Source organism: Accipiter gentilis, chromosome 27, assembly GCF_929443795.1.
Source record: "Accipiter gentilis chromosome 27, bAccGen1.1, whole genome shotgun sequence".
Classification (NCBI taxonomy): Eukaryota; Metazoa; Chordata; class Aves; order Accipitriformes; family Accipitridae; genus Astur; species Astur gentilis.
In genome coordinates, this window is record NC_064906.1 from 17,717,325 (window position 1) to 17,736,081 (window position 18,757).

At 37.0% G+C, this 18,757-nt stretch overlaps 1 protein-coding gene across 2 annotated transcripts in view; it reads left to right on the forward strand.

The window, feature by feature from the left end:
* Positions 1-17,708, forward strand: part of TMEM245 (transmembrane protein 245) — an 86,748-nt gene extending 69,040 nt beyond the window's left edge. For both annotated transcript variants that reach the window (XM_049830428.1, XM_049830429.1), the window contains 4 exons: positions 5,576-5,676; positions 7,099-7,273; positions 10,109-10,303; positions 11,318-17,708. In XM_049830428.1, coding sequence (XP_049686385.1) covers positions 5,576-5,676; positions 7,099-7,273; positions 10,109-10,303; positions 11,318-11,363 — 517 coding nt within the window. In that variant the 3' untranslated portion in view covers positions 11,364-17,708. The remainder of the gene's footprint in view (positions 1-5,575; positions 5,677-7,098; positions 7,274-10,108; positions 10,304-11,317) is intronic.
* The last annotated feature ends 1,049 nt before the right edge of the window (positions 17,709-18,757 follow it).

Consider the following 18,757-nt stretch of genomic DNA (forward strand, 5'->3'; position numbering starts at 1 on the left):
AAAAAAAAAGTATTAGCTGAATTCATTGTACAAACTGTTGTGGCATGTAAAAGAGAATGTGCTGGCAGGTAGACAGAGGAAGGATGGGGCAGAAATAAATGCTTGAGAACAGGGGAACGGGAGGGCTCTTTTCTTGCAGTTCTGAGTTAACCTGATTTGAAATGAATTGTGAACCTGCTGTGAAGGTTGGAATGCATTGCATTTGCTTTTATACCTTGAACCTTCTACTTTCAAGATGTAAAGGTTGTATTCGCAAAAGAAATTTGAGTAGCTGTAGTTTCTTAAAGTGTCATTTTGAATTAGTCAGCTCTGTATACAGGAAGATTTTGCGACAAAGATGCAGTACAGTCCTTGTAATGTCTACTTAGAGAATATGGGAAAATACCAAACATCAGTGGTGTAAAGAAGATGACGGAAGAGTGATACTGTCTTTTTCTAGTATTATTTTTGGCTTAGGCTGTTCCTTTTATCAAACTTGCATTTTAATTGGGTTGTAAACCACTGTACAGCTTATAAAGTGTTTTGTAAAGTATTTAGGGAAATGCTAATCCTTGCAAATGTTTCCAAAGACAAATATCACTTTTGTCTAGTCTTTACTCTTGCACCCATTCAGTGGCCAGTGGCTTCATTATAAATTTAGTATAGTAACCAGTAAATCTCTCTCCTGACCTTACTAGATACTTACTCTAATCTTCCTGGAAACTCCAATTCTCATCTTTTCAGCCCATATGCTCTTCTTTCCTCCAGTGCTCTGGGGACAGAGAGATCTAGAAAATCAAATTAACTCTGAGGTCAAAAAATGGATGCTCTGAGTTGAAGCTTGAGGTATGTTCTGCATCCCAGGAGTCTTCACTTTTCTACATCTTTCCTTTCAGCTGGGGTTGTTGTAGCATTAGGTTGAAAATCTTGAAATTCTACTGTGTCTCTAATGGTGAACAGACCTTACCTGCAGGCTTTGTGAAGTGAACCTGAATTCAGGTGGACATACATTTAATGTAAACTTCAATAGAAGCAGAGGGGAAGCTGTAGACTTTTTGTGGCAAATCAGTAAAAGAGAAAAAAAAAAAACACCACTAAACCCCACAAACCCCATAAAATGAAAAGGTAGCACTTTCCCTTGTGAAATCTACAAGCAAATTCCCTAGCTTTTCAGTTAAGTAGAAAGAACTTTCACACAAAAAATATTTAGGCCAGCTATGCAGAAACATTTGACAATTTGACAGAAGTTTCTTCATTTTTAATCTGAATCACGTGAAGTAAGACCCATCTCCCCTGATTTCTTTTTTTTTTTTTTTTTTTTTTAATTTTACATGCTTTTCAAAGCTCAGTAAAACGGAATATGTATGTCTAAGTATGCCTTACACCAAATTGCCATGAAGTGCTCATAAATTACACATTTGCAGATGAAAGCTCTTCCAGGTAAAGTGGTTCATCCAGATACAAAAGTGCCAAAAGTGAGACATGAGCAGCAATTGGATTTTCTGATTTCTGAAACATACAGTTACTCTTATGTATGTAAAAGGAAAATGTATGTATGCCAATAATGTATTAAGAGATGAAATTAATTTACTGTCATAATTTTACCAGGAAGGTCTGCATTTTACAGATGGTAATAAATTTATTCAGCATTTGCACTAGCATACCACATCATCTTTAAGATCTGGTATCACAGATGCAGAGTAGCTGAAACATACTGTTGATGAAGATTCTGGCTAGTGTTTTCGGCATTATTTTTTTTTAGCTGCCTTAACCGTGAAGTCAAATGGATATGAATTTCTAGAGACTTTAAGATATGGTTCTTGGTTTTTCTGACAGAAGTAACGAACACGAGTCTTCAGATACTTTAGAGTTCTGGGCCACACTTGCCACAAAGTAGGATCCCCTGTGCTTTTTTCTGACTAGTTGAGGCAGACACAAAGGAGCAGCAGAGGAGGAGAATGAGATTAGGTACAACCTCCTCTTGCTTCCCGCTTGACCACTGGCACCTCACAGCTGCTCAGCACTGTGTGATGCCTTCTTTCAGTTTATTAGTTGTGTGTGCTAGATGCAAGAAGCTAGATAGATGCTGTACTGTTTTACAGTCTTTTAGGGGTGTATACTATTGTGCTGTTGAAATATATTATATATCAACTTGCAGAATGACATCAGACCAGGACATACCTGTTGGTCCATGATTAACTTTTCTGTTATTCTACTACTGCATCTGTAATGAGTAGTGGACTTAACTGTAAAATTTTCTCACAAGCTGCATGACTACAGCAGCAAAACGATGGCAGAACTTGAATTTAAATTTGAATAAAATTAATCTGAGGATAACAGTTGTGCTTGAACTGAAATGCTAAAACTGTGTAAATTAGAATGGCAGTTTTGGATGCTTTCTTATGAATGAGAAACAGTTCTACAGTTACACCCTAACATAGTTAAATTTACAGCAATTAATTCTAGCTGTTGGAATCATTTTTCTGGGTGGTTGTCTTTCTTTTGGTTACCATAATAAAACTGTCTTCCCTTCTTTTGTAGTCTCTGTGGGAAAATCTAAAATGCCTGTTTGTTTAAAAAGTGTGTCTTTCCTGTACTTGTAGATGGATATTTTAATTTCAAGTAGGGTTGATACTTCAGATATTTCCCTCAAGCCAGAGGCTGGCCTCGCCTCCTGTATGCTGAAATGTAGGTTTTGGGCATACTTACAGAAGTTGTTAATACCTTGTTAATTTTACTACAGTACAGAAAACATCTTTATGGGAAAAATAAGGAGATATTTCAAGGAAAGTTTTAAAATATTGTTGACAACTGAGATGTATTTTTGCCACAGTTCCTGTTTGATTGATAGGAAAAAGATTTACTCAAAGATTTAATTATAGCATGTGAAAATCTGGATTCTCATAGATGCTATTAAATATTCCGATTTAATGCTTGCTTTTAACAAATTGTTCTGGGTATGTTGGGGCTTTTTGGTTTTGTTTCGGAAGGACCTCTGGCAAATGGCGTTAAAAAAAGTTGAAAACTTTGTGTCACCAGGGAAGAGTTTCAGAAATGGTGAGATACCTTCTTTATAGTGCAAAGGGTTTTCTATGGGACAGGTCTAAGATTTAGGGGACCAACAAGGCTGAGGAAGTTGGTTTGACAAAAGCACAAGGGTTTAGTGCAAACAAATGTATCTTCAGTGCAACCAGGAGAAGTGATGGGGTTTTTTGTTGCACCCTCGCGATTGTTGCCGTACAGATAGCACTTCATCTCTCCAGGAGCCCGGAGGCTTCCATTGTGAAAGACCCAGTTGTAATTGTTTGTGTTCTAATTTCTTAACATCTAACCACAGATGACTTGCATGTATGGATTAAAGTGGTATTTAGCCCTCTGTTTCTGTAAGGTGTCCTTAAAATGTTAATAGATTGACTATTTTTCCCTCCTTTTTAATATGATTTTTATACTTCATGGCTGACAGAATCAGTTTCAATTAATAAACAGGTTCTTGTAATAAAAATATTATGCTCCTTTGATATCCTCAGAAAGAGCAGAGATGAATTAAAAGTCAGAGAAAATGCAAAAAATTAAGACTTTTGAGTAGCTAAAGTATGAAAACATCTCGAGTTTTTAATGCAAACTCACATTTAGCATTCTTACTGTGTCTTTAGGTTTTGGGGTCTTCTCTCCTCGTCTTTTTTTTTTTTTTAATATGTCAGAAGCTTACTTTTATAACTAAAATACAGGTGAGTGTTTCACTCTTCAAAATCTGTAGATTCTATATATTTTGGTCTGTGATTTCTCATTTTAGTATTATAGAAGTTTAGATAAACTGCAGAGCATTCAGGTTCTTTTCACCAAGGCCACCATGTATTTGTAAATATTCCTTCCCCTTCTTCACCCAGCACATAATATTTGCCTGTCAAAGGTTGGAGTTGTTATTTCAGGTCATTCTTTAAAGCTTGCTTTTTTCCATGTTTTCCCTTTCCCTCTTTTTTGGGGGGGGAGATGGCTGACAACAGCTGTTCCTACTTAATCTGTTAAGAGATCTCACATTTTGAACAACAGTGTTGATGTGTGAGGTTTATTAGGCACTCATAACTTCCAGTGGCTGAATTTAAAATAAGATAATTTTGATTCAGCAGTCATTTGGGAATCTATGCGTGCCTTTATGTGGTAAAGGAGGGCAAAAATATGCAAACTGTCCATGGAAATAATAATGAAGATGGTCCCCAAAGAAGCAAAAACTGGGAGTCTTGGAATTCTTGCTGGTAGTTCAGAAGAGAAGATTCTACTTAGTAGTTAAATAGCAAAGAAGATTTCTTTTCTAGGAGGCTTTACTGACTCAACAGAGGAAAAAACCTGTGCTCTTAGAGGCTTTAGTTCCAGAAAGGGCCGTTTTCTGTGCAGACTGTGTTCTTCTTCAAAGTGCAATGAAAACCTTTCCACTAAGCATCTGGCTCCATGATTTCTGTTGCATGTCTTCCTGTCCTCTCTGCCCTCCTGCCAGAGTTCCCCAAACTGCAGAGACACAAGCAGTGTAATTAAAAGCATGAAATGTAGAATAGGAAGTTAACATCAGCAAACTTTGCAATTATCTTTGCTAAGAGGGTGCGTGTGCCACCAGTTCTGCAGTGATGTAACTGTTAGGACTGGTCTGAGGAGAGGAACTCAGGGGTAGTTTGGTTACCTAGATCCAAGCTGAAATAGCGGTTTCAGGAAACTTCATGCCTTTCTCAAATAAGGGTGAAAACCTGGCATAATCAATAGTGAGACATACCAGTTTTAGAGTATAGTTTTTGTGACTATAGTCCTAAGGCACAGGTTTTCCGTTCAGTTATAGGATACGCCACATGTCTAAGTGCACTAGTGCTGTAAAAATGATACAGCACTTAGTTGCCTGTTTGCTGTCTCATGAAGCGGTGGTCATACTTAAGAGAGGAGAACTTTGTTTTGTGTCCAGCATGTTGGATGTAGATTCAGCAGGAATGAATTAGATTACCAGACTTTCTATTTTATTTTTAGTAATGTAACCTAGTAAGCAACCTAAAAGCTAGGAATATAAAGGTATTCAGGCTAAAATCCAGTAGTGAATATGAGGTGGTCAGTTATTTTCATCTGGAAAGCCATGTAAGTATGTAGGAAAGTAAAGAGCCTATTTCACTTCACAGACCAGTGGTTTTAATCCGATGAGAATGAGCAGGTATAGAAATGTAAGCAGATAAACGAGCGAACAGGTAGAAGTGGAAAAGGGCAAAGAAAAAGTAGTTCATATGTAGAATGGTACTGCTTTTCACAGATAAAAGGTTATTTTTGATGGAGGATGTAGTCTGACGCTCGAGCAGTTTCTTTCAATGAGTTTGTGCCTGGAACCCATTGTACAGTAAAGAACAGTCTGGGGTTTTTGTGTCTAAATGCCTTAAATGACAGATGTGATGGATGCTTATTCTTTTCATAGGGAACAAATGCATAAAGGGTTTGGTGTTACATTTTGAGTTATGTTATTTGTGGCACTAATGGCTTTGCAGTTTTTCAAAGCAGCTTGTGTATATCTTTATAGTTCCCAGAATCCTATTGCCAATAAAGTTTAACAGAATTTCTTTGATTGTTTTAGAGGTGTATTTGATGCTTCCCTCAAAATGGCTGGGTTCTATGGACTCTACACTTGGCTGACTCACACTATATTTGGGATTAACATAGTCTTCATACCATCTGGTAAGAATTTGAACAATTATAATCTATTTATAGATAATGTTACATAATTATGCATTGTGCAAGATCAGTAGGATTAAATGTTGCTGATAAAATTAGTCTTGAAGTTATTTTTAGAGAATGGCCGTGGGTAGGGTGAAGTCCCTGTGATTGCTCCCTTACCTCTGAGCCTTCCCTTTTTCTATTTTCATAACACATCCCCTGCCAGCTGTTTTTACTTCTCCTGTCTTTTTCTTTTGGTGGATGTAATTCTTTCTTCCTTCTATTCAGTCCAAGTCTTTCCAGGTTTTAACTTCATTCTGCCTGCCATGGCTTTTGTTTCTTCCATAGTTGCCAGATGCTGATTTTTCAAGATGCTTAAATGCAGGAGGCTTTGGTATCATGAAAAGGCACGATAGAGGCATGCTTCTTATTCTCAGTACTGTTGCCTGACTGTATTACCAGCCTCCGGTTTTCTCTAATTCTTTAATCATAGCTTTGGGAATGGCTGAACAGTTTTCACCGAAACAATCTTCTCCTCTGTTCCTTTTTTGCCCCTCTTTCCCTAAAAATAATAATAATAACAACAGTAATTAAAAAAATGTTGTACATTCCTGTACGAGGAAACAAAAGGGGAAGCTATAAAACAACAAAACCCAATATAATAGAAAATGAATAATAGAATAGATATAATAATATAACAGATATAATAGAATGTATTCTAAAGTACACCTATCTTAAAGGAATTGGGAATCATTAGACCTACTAGAAGGTAATCGTTCTTTTTTTTTCAGCTACATGCAAAATCTTAAAAGTTTTTGCTTTCTAGTTAATGAGGCCAAGAAAGAGAAAAAAAACCTTAAATTATTTTTTGTATTATGGTCATTCCTGTTGCATTAAAATGACAGCAGTACTGCATCACTTTAGATTACAGCAGGTATTTGTATAATCAGAAGGGTGTACACCTGTGTGTGCACATGTGCAGACAGAAATACGTAAGTCATGGATTTTTTTATTCGCCTGGTTTCTCACAGTGCTACCTACATTATTACGGTTGACTGCAGGAGATCCAGTAAGTTACAATGAGACTTTTGCTTGTATACTTTCTTGCACACAGTGGCTAATTTGTAGTTATGTAAAAGTTTGAAATGTGCATGATCGGTATAACTTTAAATTTTTCTGAATTGGTCTCTTTTGGAAGTAACTCCTTATGACTGACAGTTGGTGAAGCTTTTCTGTATGGGGAATAGCGTAATTTTCTTTTTTTCCCAAAGCACAGCTATAAAACACCAAGACCCTTATGTGGCATTTCTTCAGTGTCTTATTTATAAGAGTTGATAGAAGTGGGACTACTGGTGTGGCAAAATTGTCAGAACTTAACTGTAAATATGCTTGTGAAGTATGTTTCTCTGGTCTTTTTCTCACCTTGGCTTTTGTGTGCACTAGCATTAGCAGCAATCCTTGGAGCAGTGCCGTTTCTGGGGACATACTGGGCAGCCATCCCTGCAGTTCTAGATTTGTGGCTTGTGCAAGGACAAGGATGCAAAGCCATTTTGCTCTTGGTTTTTCACCTCTTGCCAACCTATTTTGTAGATACAGCAATTTATTCAGATATATCAGGGTAAGTACATTGAAGACTTTTTAAAGGTAGTATTGTAAAAATGCTTAATGATCATTGATGCCTTTAATTGAACTTACTTTTCGGAAGCATGCAGAACAGTATCTTGAAGCACAGGAACAGGTGTAGTGGTATCACCTCATAGTAAGAAGTCTTACTGGCCTAAGTGCCTTTACTTTCCCGGCCCTCTTTACTGTGAACTTTGTCACTCCAAAGGTCTTGAACTCATTCTCAAAGTCGGCAAAATCAACTGTTTCAATTGGTAAAGTAATTCTAAGAGTACCTTTGTGTTTTATCTAATCACTGACTAAAGATGTGTCGCATTTTCCTTTACATCACCTAATGCCAGATGATGCTGCAGAACAAACAAGAAATCCATGAGCTAGTTAGGGACCTGAAAAAAATACTTTAATTTTTTCAGAATGGATTGTGAGAATTTTAGGATTTTTTTGAAGGCAGCCTTTGTGTTGTGTCACCATACCGCAGTGTAAAAATCTATTGATTACGGATTGATCTTTAAATATGTTGAGACAGATGAAACTGCAAAACTGGAGATAGGCTTCTACTGAGACAGTAGCCAATGCTGTGTTGTGGGAGGCAGGCAGATATTTCTTGAAAAATCTTGCTAGGTGTTTGGCTGCCTCTCTTGACTTGAAGTGTCTCCTGGTTTCAGCTCTGAGTTTGTACATGGAGAAACAAACTCAGACTATGAAGACAAAGTCAACGTTTGCAGTTGTATCTGAGTGCAACTGAAATGTCCACTGACATTTTCTGCTGCTAAAATATCTAGTGAATCCCTTTATGCAGTTCAGACTAGAAGACAAAGCAGCACTGTCTAACAGAGCTGGCAAAGACGTGAACTGCCAAGTTTCATATGCGCAAGACGTGTTCACAACCATGTACAATATAGATAAAAAAGCTGCACTCTTCTAGTTACTGCTTCAGTCCTCATCATCAGAAACAATCCTAGTAAACTCTTTGAATTGAGGACTTCACGGTCCAGACTTAGTTACATGCTGGTACTAGTCCCTCATTTGTGCTGATGTTTATTATAGTAGAGTTAATGTAGAATAAGGACATTAAGTGTTTCAGTTCTGTGTTAAGTTAGAAATTAATATTTTTGTTCACCAAATATAATTACACTGAACAGAGAGAACCTAATGATAATACGCACAATATTAATAATAATTTTCATGGACTGTGGCATTAATTATTTTGCATGAATTAAAGTTAACAGGTGAAGTATAATCAAATTACTTTTTTGTTGTTGTTGTTGTTGTATACAACAATAAATCATGGATAAATTCAAGGCTAGTAGCTATATAACCAGCCAATAAGTCTTCCACTTATTAGAATACATTTTTTGACTGTAGGGGATGCAGGCTCTGTTTACTGTCCAGAAAATATGTGGCAGGAATAGATTTTCTGACAGTGGAGCAAAATTGTATTCTTCCCATTAAATAGAACAGTAAGCATCGTTCTGTCTTGCAGATTAGATTAAATCTATTTGAAATATCTATAACTAGGTTATGCAGGGTTAGCCAAATGCATTAAATGCAGACTGTAGTCCTATTTCATCAGGTGATCTGTTGTTTAATTTAGCAAACTAGCCAGAAGAACGTTTAAACTGATGCAGATGCTGGAAAAAAAACTATTTGAACTTTTTAGAGGCTTAGAAATGAATCATGTGTCTACTGTTGGAGAAACATAAAACTTTAAGGTCAAATCTGTCCCCTCAGAAAAACAATCTGACCCTACCAGTGGGTTATGTGTGATCTAGGTAAGACATGACTGAGGTGTGTATGATGTAATAGGTCATGTTTCATGGTCTCATTCTGCACACAGTTGTGATGAAGGCAAAGACTGCCAATGTGGGAGTTGGGTGGAAGTCAGGACCATAGCAGAAACCTGGCAGAAGCTGCTGGAGCTCTAAACTGACTAGCTGGTATTTTCACTCTATTACACTCAGAATTTAGAGCAGCTTCCTCAAAATTGGGAGCTCAGTTTCAACTGTAGCTTTTCTTCTATAATTCCATATCACCATCATTATTTTAGCTATAAAGATTAAGCATGATGAGCAGGTTTTGTGTAAATGCTGTTGATAGGATTCATGTTGTGCACCTGAACTGAAACATGGAAAAGAAAAATGGCATGGCTTACTTGCTGCCATAATAGCTCTTATCAAAAGCTCCACTGGCCCCAACTTTACAGAAATATTAATATGTTCATAAAAAACTGGTTTGGTTTTTCATCTAAAAACTTTAAAAGCTAATGATAACAAACACTCAGTCTGAGGGGTTGTTTTATAACAAAATGAGAAGACATGACTATTTATTCAAAGAATATATGCTATCGGTTCTCTGAAAGATGCAATGCAAGTTGTTATCATTGTGTAAATTAATGTCTTTGCTCAGGGGCTCTCATAGTACGTATTGCTAGTTGTCTTAAAATTTAACAATTCTTGACCATAAAGCATGAACAGTCTTTGTAATCAATCATCTTTCCATTTTCAAAACGGAAATGTTTTTGCCATTAAGTCCTTCAGACATTCTTCAGCAGATGTCTAGAAAGTAGCTACTCCATTGTGGATATTACCAGCGTTATATGCCACAATACATTGTTTCATCTCTTGTGCAAATACAGCGCAGAATACAGCTTGGAATATTTGTGCAGTCACTCAAACAGCAGTTTATAGTGTAAATATGGGTATCGGTAGCTAGCTATGTCATTTTCTAAGATTAATAAAACTTAATGATTAACAATTCACATTTTATAATTGATAGTATTGTTGTTTGTTGTTCTTAATTCTATTTTATTCTGCTTGTGCCATAATTCCAGAGGTGGTCATCCTTACCTGACAGGGCTTGCGGTAGCTGGTGGAGCATATTACCTGGGACTGGAAGGAGCCATCATAGGACCAATTCTACTTTGTATACTTGTGGTTGCTTCCAACATATATAGTGCCATGTTGGTGAGTCCAACAAATTCAGTGCCCACTCCATCACAAGCAGCGTGGCCATTACAGATTTACCGGTAAGTTTTATGTGTCTTACATGTATGTGTAAGGTTTTTACATGGATAAGTGTATGTATGCATAGTTATAGAGAATGTGTGTATGAGGCTTATATATGAGTGTGCATACACACCTGCATGCATATTGAAGTTTTTGGAGAGGATTCAGCTATCCAGTATTCTAGAAATAAAAATTATGGTAAAGTAAAATACTCACTGGAACTTGAAAACTTGAAATGTTTGTTTAATGTCTCTCAGCTTCTTACAGAAGGCTCTTTCAGAAAATTGACCGATAATACCTTTGCATCCTATAATTTATATGTTGCCGTTACGCTCGGAGATGATTGAACATTCATTTTTCTGGACTGTTATTCACGTATACCTAATAGTCAGTGTTCATTGTCCTTAATAAGAGGCCTGCCTGCAAATATTGCATTGTTGTGTGTTACTGTACAGTACTGCAAAATATAAATAAACATACTTGAATTCAAAAAATGAGGTAACATTATATGCCATTATTCCATTAAAAGTGTGATTTTGATTAATCTCTTTATTGAAGTTACTGAACGTGGAATATAGAAACGTATCTTTAAACTGTACGGTTAAGGAATGGGATGAATAAACTCCTAATTGAATACTTAGAGTTGGAAATCACTGTGAAGTTATTAATGACAGTAGCCACTTTAATGTCTCTACTGTCTTGTTCAATTACATAGGTTAGCTCATCACACATATATCTTACAGAGGATTCTGTGCTTGTCAGAAATAATCCTTTGCTTCATTCACATGAATAATGTTGTCAACCTTCATATGGGTAACTTAGGAGAAAAGGTCCACTAATTGGACCTGTCTGTAGTCTCTGACTTGTTATGTTCCAAAACTTTCTGTTTATGCTGTAGATAGAGCTTCCCACAGCACGCGCAAAAACCTGCATGCGTGTTTGTTTCCTGTTTAACGTGTAGGAAACTAGATATTTGTAATCACTCAACAGATCTGAGTCTTACTTTTTTTTCTCTCCCCCCGCCCCACCCACAGGTCATCTAGAGAGAGTCCTGAGGAGATGAAAATGGCTGCAGAGTGATGAAGGTGCTGTGCCACACCTGTTCGACACTAGAGAATCCGTCTTCTGTCTTGAGTTCATAACAGCCATGGCCTTCTGTCCCCTTCCAGCTGTGCCTAGGGGCAGCTCACAGGGAAGCATAGCTTAGGCTTTAGGAGAAACCACTTCTCGAACGTCTGCTGGCCTTACATTATTGTGCACTTTGCCTCTTCAAGAGAGAATGTCTACTTCCCATGGCTTTGCATACTAAAACACAGTTCAACTGCCTTGTTGAAGACCTTATGTCTTCATAAAGAGAAGAGTGAAGAGGACAGCTATATCCACTGGAGTCGTTATCTTATCTGCTGAAATAACTAACTTGGCTTTTATTTATTGGGTTATTTGTGTTATTAAATTGTAGTAACTTTAAAGAAAGCTAATTCCAAGATATTTATTCTCAGTTGATCTGGTGGGAAAAAAGGTGTAAACCACTCATGAAATGAAGGTAGAATATACTTATTTGCTGCTCCTCAAAGTATTTCTTTAGAGCCTTTGACCATCATCTGTAACTCATAATAACAACACTTAAATATTACTGTCTTATATGCACTGAAATTTAATGTTGTTGGAGACTGGTATTTCTAGTATCTTCCTGAAATTAGTAAACATGCAACTTGTTAAATGTAGGTTTTCCTCCTATTGAAATAGGAGGACTTGTTTAAATCTTGCCCTCGTTTGCAGTGAAATGTGATAGTATTTTGCTGTTTACCCTCCATCCCAGTGGAGTCATCTTGTCAACTAAATTTAATCAAAGGCCTTAAGCGTATTCAGGCAGAGGGAATGTATGATTGTCATGTCTACTTCCAGTAATAGGAAGAAGTTGAATGGGGGTTGTTCAGTGTTGGTTTTCAAGTGCTGTGGCTGAGTTGAATTAACTTTTCAAACAAATTTAAGTTTATTTCCAAAGAGGAAGGGGAGAGAGCATGGATTTTGGTTTGGTTTGGTTTATTTTGGGTGTTTTTCCCCTGTAAGCCTCTGGAGAAATATCTTAATAAGTTATAAAATATATCTTATAAATTAAGATATATCTTAATAATAAACAGTTCTTAAATGCCTGAAATGGTGTGTTGCCTAGGTCACAGCATCCAACTCCTCTAGTGTTTTTCTTCCGTATGTAATTTTGCTTAAATTGCAGGTTTGGTGATATTTAAGGCCTTTTGTATTGACTGTTGAAATATTTTGACACAATGGATCTTTATAAATGGATCCTTTTTATAAATAGGAAGCGGGATTTTTGGTAGAAATTTCATACTTGAACAGCTTTTCCACAAATACGGTGAGGCCCTGGGTACAAAGTAGCAGATGCACGTGCTTAACCAAAGAACCACCTTTCAGTTTCTTGTAAGTTTGATAATGAGTTATACAAAATACAGGCATGCCTTGCATTTATTGTTGACGGTAATGCAACTGTTGCAACAAAAATCTGTTCTTATCTAGCGATAAGGATATCTAAGATTTGTATACAAACAGCTCTCTGTAACATCGATGTTTGTTTTACTCAAGTTGCAGAAGTGCTGATAGATGTGGGAAGGCTCGTATTTCCCCAGTATTGCATGTATTTTTATATGGTTTCTAAAAATACATTGCCATAGAAAGTGATTGGAAGGTACTCTGATACTAAGCAAAAAAGTCCTGCTATAGGTTTGCAATAAACAGGCTGCCTATTAAGACACAAATAGCCTACTCCTCAGATTCTCAAAATTAGCTGCTGCAATTTTACAGATGAAATTTTATGCTTAAATGAGGCGTTTCAAGGATGCTGGTTTTACACTTTCAAACTTGCGGGTATGTGTTTGGAGGACAGACTCAAGCTTAATTTAGTGGTTTGACTCAAGTTCATTGAAATACAGAAACATCCCATTTAATAGTTTAAGTTCTGAAAGACTTACACATCAATTCCAACTAACTGAATAAGAAGGATGTATTGCTTGAATTAACCATTCTGTACTTTTATTTCCTTGGTTTTGTGGCTCACATCAAATCTTTAATGCAACACTTTTTTATAATTGTTGCTGGCTGGGGTGGAGGACAACAAAGAACCTGAGGCTGTCCCCAGGTACTCCTGCAACATTCTAACCAGCTTGAATGAGACCACCATGATACTTGGGAAACTTCTTTATTATATTACTTTTTTTTAGTTCACAGTTTTGCACTGATATGTTGTGTTCTCACTTATAGCTTCTTGTAGAGAGCATTTGAAGAAGATTACTAGCAAGAAATACGCATCTTTAATGTATTTCCAGTTTCCCATTGCTCCTCTTTGCTCACTGGTCAAGGCATTTCTGTTGACCGCATTTGCTATCCCAGTTATTTCTGAGACAATCTTTCAGATTCCTATGGTACTCAACTAAGTAATTTTAAAGAGTCATTCTTCCCCCTCTCCCTTTACCCAACCCCTTTAGACCTCTGCTGTGAAGATTAAAATGGTATTTCAGACACAGTTATCTTCAATAATGGCCAATCAGCCAAATCAGCTGAGAAGTTCTGTTGCTATTTTGAAATGTTTCTTTCCCAACATGAAGAAAAATAGTTCTGTGTAGAGAATTCATATCTGATGTAGTCTTGTTAGTTTGTCCTCCTTTGAAATGAGGCTTCATATCGATGCTTCCTGTTTCAAATTCAGCTAGGACTTGCTATGAAGAACTCTCCGTGGTACAGTCTTTCTCAGTAAATGTAGTTTAAGGAGCTCATGCTATGTGCCATGCCTGACTGAGGAACCAATTGTATGGTTCCGTGGTGGTACAGTAACAGTATACTGCCAAAAAGAAAAGAAACGAAACCTCCAATAATACCTTCTTAGAATATGAAATATTCACTGAATTTTGCCATGTTTAGAAAAACAAAACAAAACACCACATTATGAAAAAGCGTACCTTGATTATTTAGGGTTTATCTTTAGTGTCTGATTACCAGTAGAAATACAAGAACTTGTCCTTGCATATTTAACAATCTATATTCTTTTCTGAAAAGAGACAGCCTCTTTAAGAACACTTTAGTTTAGATCACTCTCACATTAATGTGAAAATAATCAAACTGGTCATTTTGACTCCTGGTCATTGTACTGTACCAGTTCCTGGTTATACTGCCTCATCTGCATAAGCAAGCAGCAGCTCTGTGGGATAAGTGGGATAAACTTTTAGATGGCTTGTGGGTTTCAAAAAAAAAAGAGGGGGGGGGCAGGAATTCCTCACATGCCTGTTTCTTTAGCGGCATTAAGTTTTCTTGGGAGAGACCATCTTTTTCATAATGCTTATATGCAAGAAGTTGATGGCCTTTAGCTTTACTGTAAACAATCATTCCAGGAGCAGGTATTTACTTGTGTTTAGTACATTTAGTATTCAATTCGAACAAAAACAATTTGGAATTCAGAAGGGAATGATTGGAGTAAACCATAACAGTATGGTCTCATGGTATTGTAAAATACAACTGTGCTGGTTTTTATCATCCTCTTCTAGCAAATCAAGCTTGTTTTAAGTAAGTATAGTGCCAAAGGGCTAGCGATAACTGTTTCTTGAACTAAGTTAGCCGTTCCTCCCCTTCCTGTACCTTAGCTGAGCATTACTGTGCTGTAGCAGAGCTAGCAGAAGTGAGTGTGTGCCAGTTTACAGCCCAGCATGTTAGCTTCAGGTCACTGTAAATACTGGCTTAATTTAATACATGAAGCAACAAACTGCAATGGGCAAGAATCTGGCACATATTCATCTTGCCAGCCTTACTACAATATGGTGACTTTCAGCACACAGATGCTGTGACCAGTTGGGAGCAGTAATGACTTATTTTGAAAGATTGCTTTTTTTTTTTTTTTTTTTAAAGTTTAACATTATAGTCATACATATGATATACATTTTTCAGAAATTAAGTTGATATCCACGTATCTAATTAATGGAGACAGCAGTCAGATATTTCCATGCGCAACGGTATGTATTCGCAGCTCATCTAGGGTACATTTAGGCTTGTCTGATTTCAAGGACTATGTGGCTTCTCTTCGAGGCTTTGGGGAGAAAGATATGTGTATTTTGTCAGTGATTATTGGATTAGGAAACCCATAATCTCTTTAATTAAACAAAAGAAGAAAAAAAGCATTGTGTAAGGAAGATTGGATGCTGTCTCCAGTATTACACATTGTGGGTATTGGTGTAACTTCTGAAATAGGTATATGGCTGCAGTGTTAAACATCGTTTTCCAGAAAGCCTGAAAATACAAAACTGGATAAAATTGTTCCCCAGTAAAAGCAGCAGCAGAATTGCTATGCTGCTAATCCATAGTACTGGTGACAGAATACTGCAGAGTGCTGCCTTTCCTACGGACCTGATAAACTAAGGATGGGAAAATACCATTGCTCTACTGAGGCTCTATAGCTTTGCATCAGTGGTAGAAGATGCTCCCACATTGCCTTTATTCAAACATTGTGTTTATATGGTATTGGCTTAAGTTTATCACTGCAGATAGTGCCAACTTTATGGATACTACCTCTGGAAACAGCTACAACTTCCTTCAGAAGGTGCTGAAAGCTGTTGGGATTGGAGTTAGTATTCGTTATGTTTCACAATGGAGGTAGCATTCTTCTAGGGATGCAGTTGTTTGCCTTGAAATGTGCAATTTTACAAGAGAAAATTGATTTCCCAATTAAATAATCTTTATTGAGTGACAGCTGGCATCTCTTAAATCCATGGATGCATCATCTTCATAAACTCTATCTTGGCTTGTACTTCAAAAGGTTTCTTATTTCTTATGCTTTGTGGTGAAGCATACTTTGGCAATTCCTTTCTTATTTCTATTTCTACAAAACTGGAATTGCCTGAAACTCTTAAAAAACGTTAGGGAGGCTTGACCTTTAACCTGATACTGTTTATCTGTTACTTTTAATAAAATATCTTAATGCTTTATGGTAAAATTCTCCAAAATTGCTTTTACGTGATAAAATTGGAAATTTAAAAAAAAAAAAAGAAATTGCAATGTGGAAAACGAACTTGGTATTTCAAAACCAGAAACAATGCCAGAAGTAATGAGCATATTCAGGGATTCTACACTGGGTTTGTAAATGTATATATATTGATATGCAGCATTATATAAATACAAGCAGTGTCTGTCCTATTCAGACTTTTACTGACATTTTGTCCTATCTTTTTTCTTAAGATACCTAAGAACAAAATAGTGCCTGTATATAGTGAAAACAAGCAGCATTTTCTAGAATTAATGTTTACTTGATAAAGGTTGGGGAGGAGCCAAGCAAATATTGGTAGGGTGGCTAGAACTGTTTTGTTGTAATACAAAGTTGGGAAAAGCTGTTCTTCCATCTAGTAATACATTGCTAAGAGATTACTGTTCCTGGAAGTATTTGCATACATTTACTGAAGAGCTGCCAAAATTAATAGGTCGTGAAATACGTCTTCAGTTCCCTAGTCTGTTAACCTCCTCCACGCTTTGTCTGGTATCTTGTTTTGAATCTGGTTTAGTACATGAGAGTATTGCTTCATCCTCTTTTTGGGATCGATTCCAGGACCTGAAGGGCATGCTTTGAATGTCCATACTGAAATTGTGTGTCCAGTTCAGGAAGGAATTGCTAATTGGCGAGTAAATGCATCCTTGATGTGCTCTGCACATGGATGGACTAGGACAAACGTAATTCATGTTGCACTGAATTAGAGATTATTCTTTGAATATAGCACTATGTGGCGATACCAAAGCTAGGTTTGTGTTAGAACCAGGGTGTATCTGCTTGCAGCAGGATGCATTTGCAAGGTAATAAAGGCAGAGTGAGTGCTCTAGCATCCGTGTATATATCTGAAGAGTTTTCAGCATGACGGTTTTAAAGCTTTTTCCCTTTGGTAAATTTCACCAAACCAAATCCAAAGAAACTTTTGACATCAGGTCCTAAGACTGGCTAGATGCTACTCAAACCTTACAGCAGATCTTTTGCGTTACAGAGCGTGGGTTGTTCTAAAGCGTGCATTCCTACCCAGAACCAGTGGGGATTTGGAGCAATAACTTCTATTGTCTGTTGATGCAAGTGTTGTCTGTAAATGTACATGTGATATATCTTCAGAAAGGAACTATGTTCTAAACTAATGTTATCATAGTTGGTTTTGGTACAGTACCTGGTTTTGCATGTATAATATTGAAAATATGACCCCTGTGTCCATCTGTGGCAGAACAAAATGTGTGAGTTAAGATTGAGAAGTACTCATGTAGACTGCAGAGGTATTTGAAATAAATAATTTTGATTGTATGCACCAGTCCTCTTCCTAATAAAAAAGTTTTTTGTAGCAGGATTAAGAAGCTTTTAACTTAATATTGTATTCACACTGCAGTCCTTTGTAAGCACAGAATGGTTAATATATTTTGAAATAAAATGCTGTTAATGTAAAGAAAACTGAGTTTGATTTGGATGATGGAATCTTTGGAATGAGCCACAAAGGTGGCAGTTAATCTGATGAAATAACAGGTTTGCCGGAGACGAACCGCAGTGGATCTGCAGTCCCTGAGCATAATTTCATTTCACTGAGAGAAGCCGTACTTCTCTTTTTTTTTTGTTTCACATTTTCCACAGGGTAAGGAAGGACGTGCCTACAACAGTAACTGTGGTTCAGCTGACACCTGGCAACTGGCTACGCTGCCTGCAGTAACACAGCCACGCGTCCGGACACTACAGAAGCTTACGTTCAGCAGCTGTAGGTGATTCAAGTTACTTCCATTATGGCTTACCCTCTGAAATGGAAATGTCTAAGCATTATTTTAGATCATTCTATTGACCGTAAAGCAAAAGTGATCAAATCCTCCCTGCATGACTGCTCACACCTTTTGAAAAGAGGTATGGCTGATGTTCCACTTTCCATCCCTCTCACTGTTCTGTGACCAGACTCATTGACTTGAAGTAATTCATACAGCACAGTCAATTTTAGCTAATAGCTTTTTAGTTCGCTGAAGGGATCAAACTGCGTTTAGTTTAGTGCGTACAAGGTGGGGTTTTTTAACAATTGATGCTAGTAACATCATAATGATTTTTTTGAAAATCGGGGCAAGACTTCCAAGATGCTCAGAATTCCTTTAAAGTTGGAACCAAGACACAAGCCTCTAATCGGGCAGCCCAAAGCACATGCACTTCTGCGAGAGCTCCTTAGCTCTCGTTTAGGTTTTTTTTAGTGGTTTTAATGTGTAGATACAGTGTTTGTTTTTATTAAGTGAAAATAAGTAGTTCTGTTCAGCACTCATAGCAGATAAAGCTTTATAATGATGTAGCACCAGTGAAGCAGCCTGATTGCTCAGTCTCAACTGTTCCTTTAAAGTAGTTCAGGAGGTACGTGTCCAATATTGTTCATTAATATTTTGGGGGTGGGAGGGTAGAGAATACGAGTTATCAGACAGATACGTTGGCA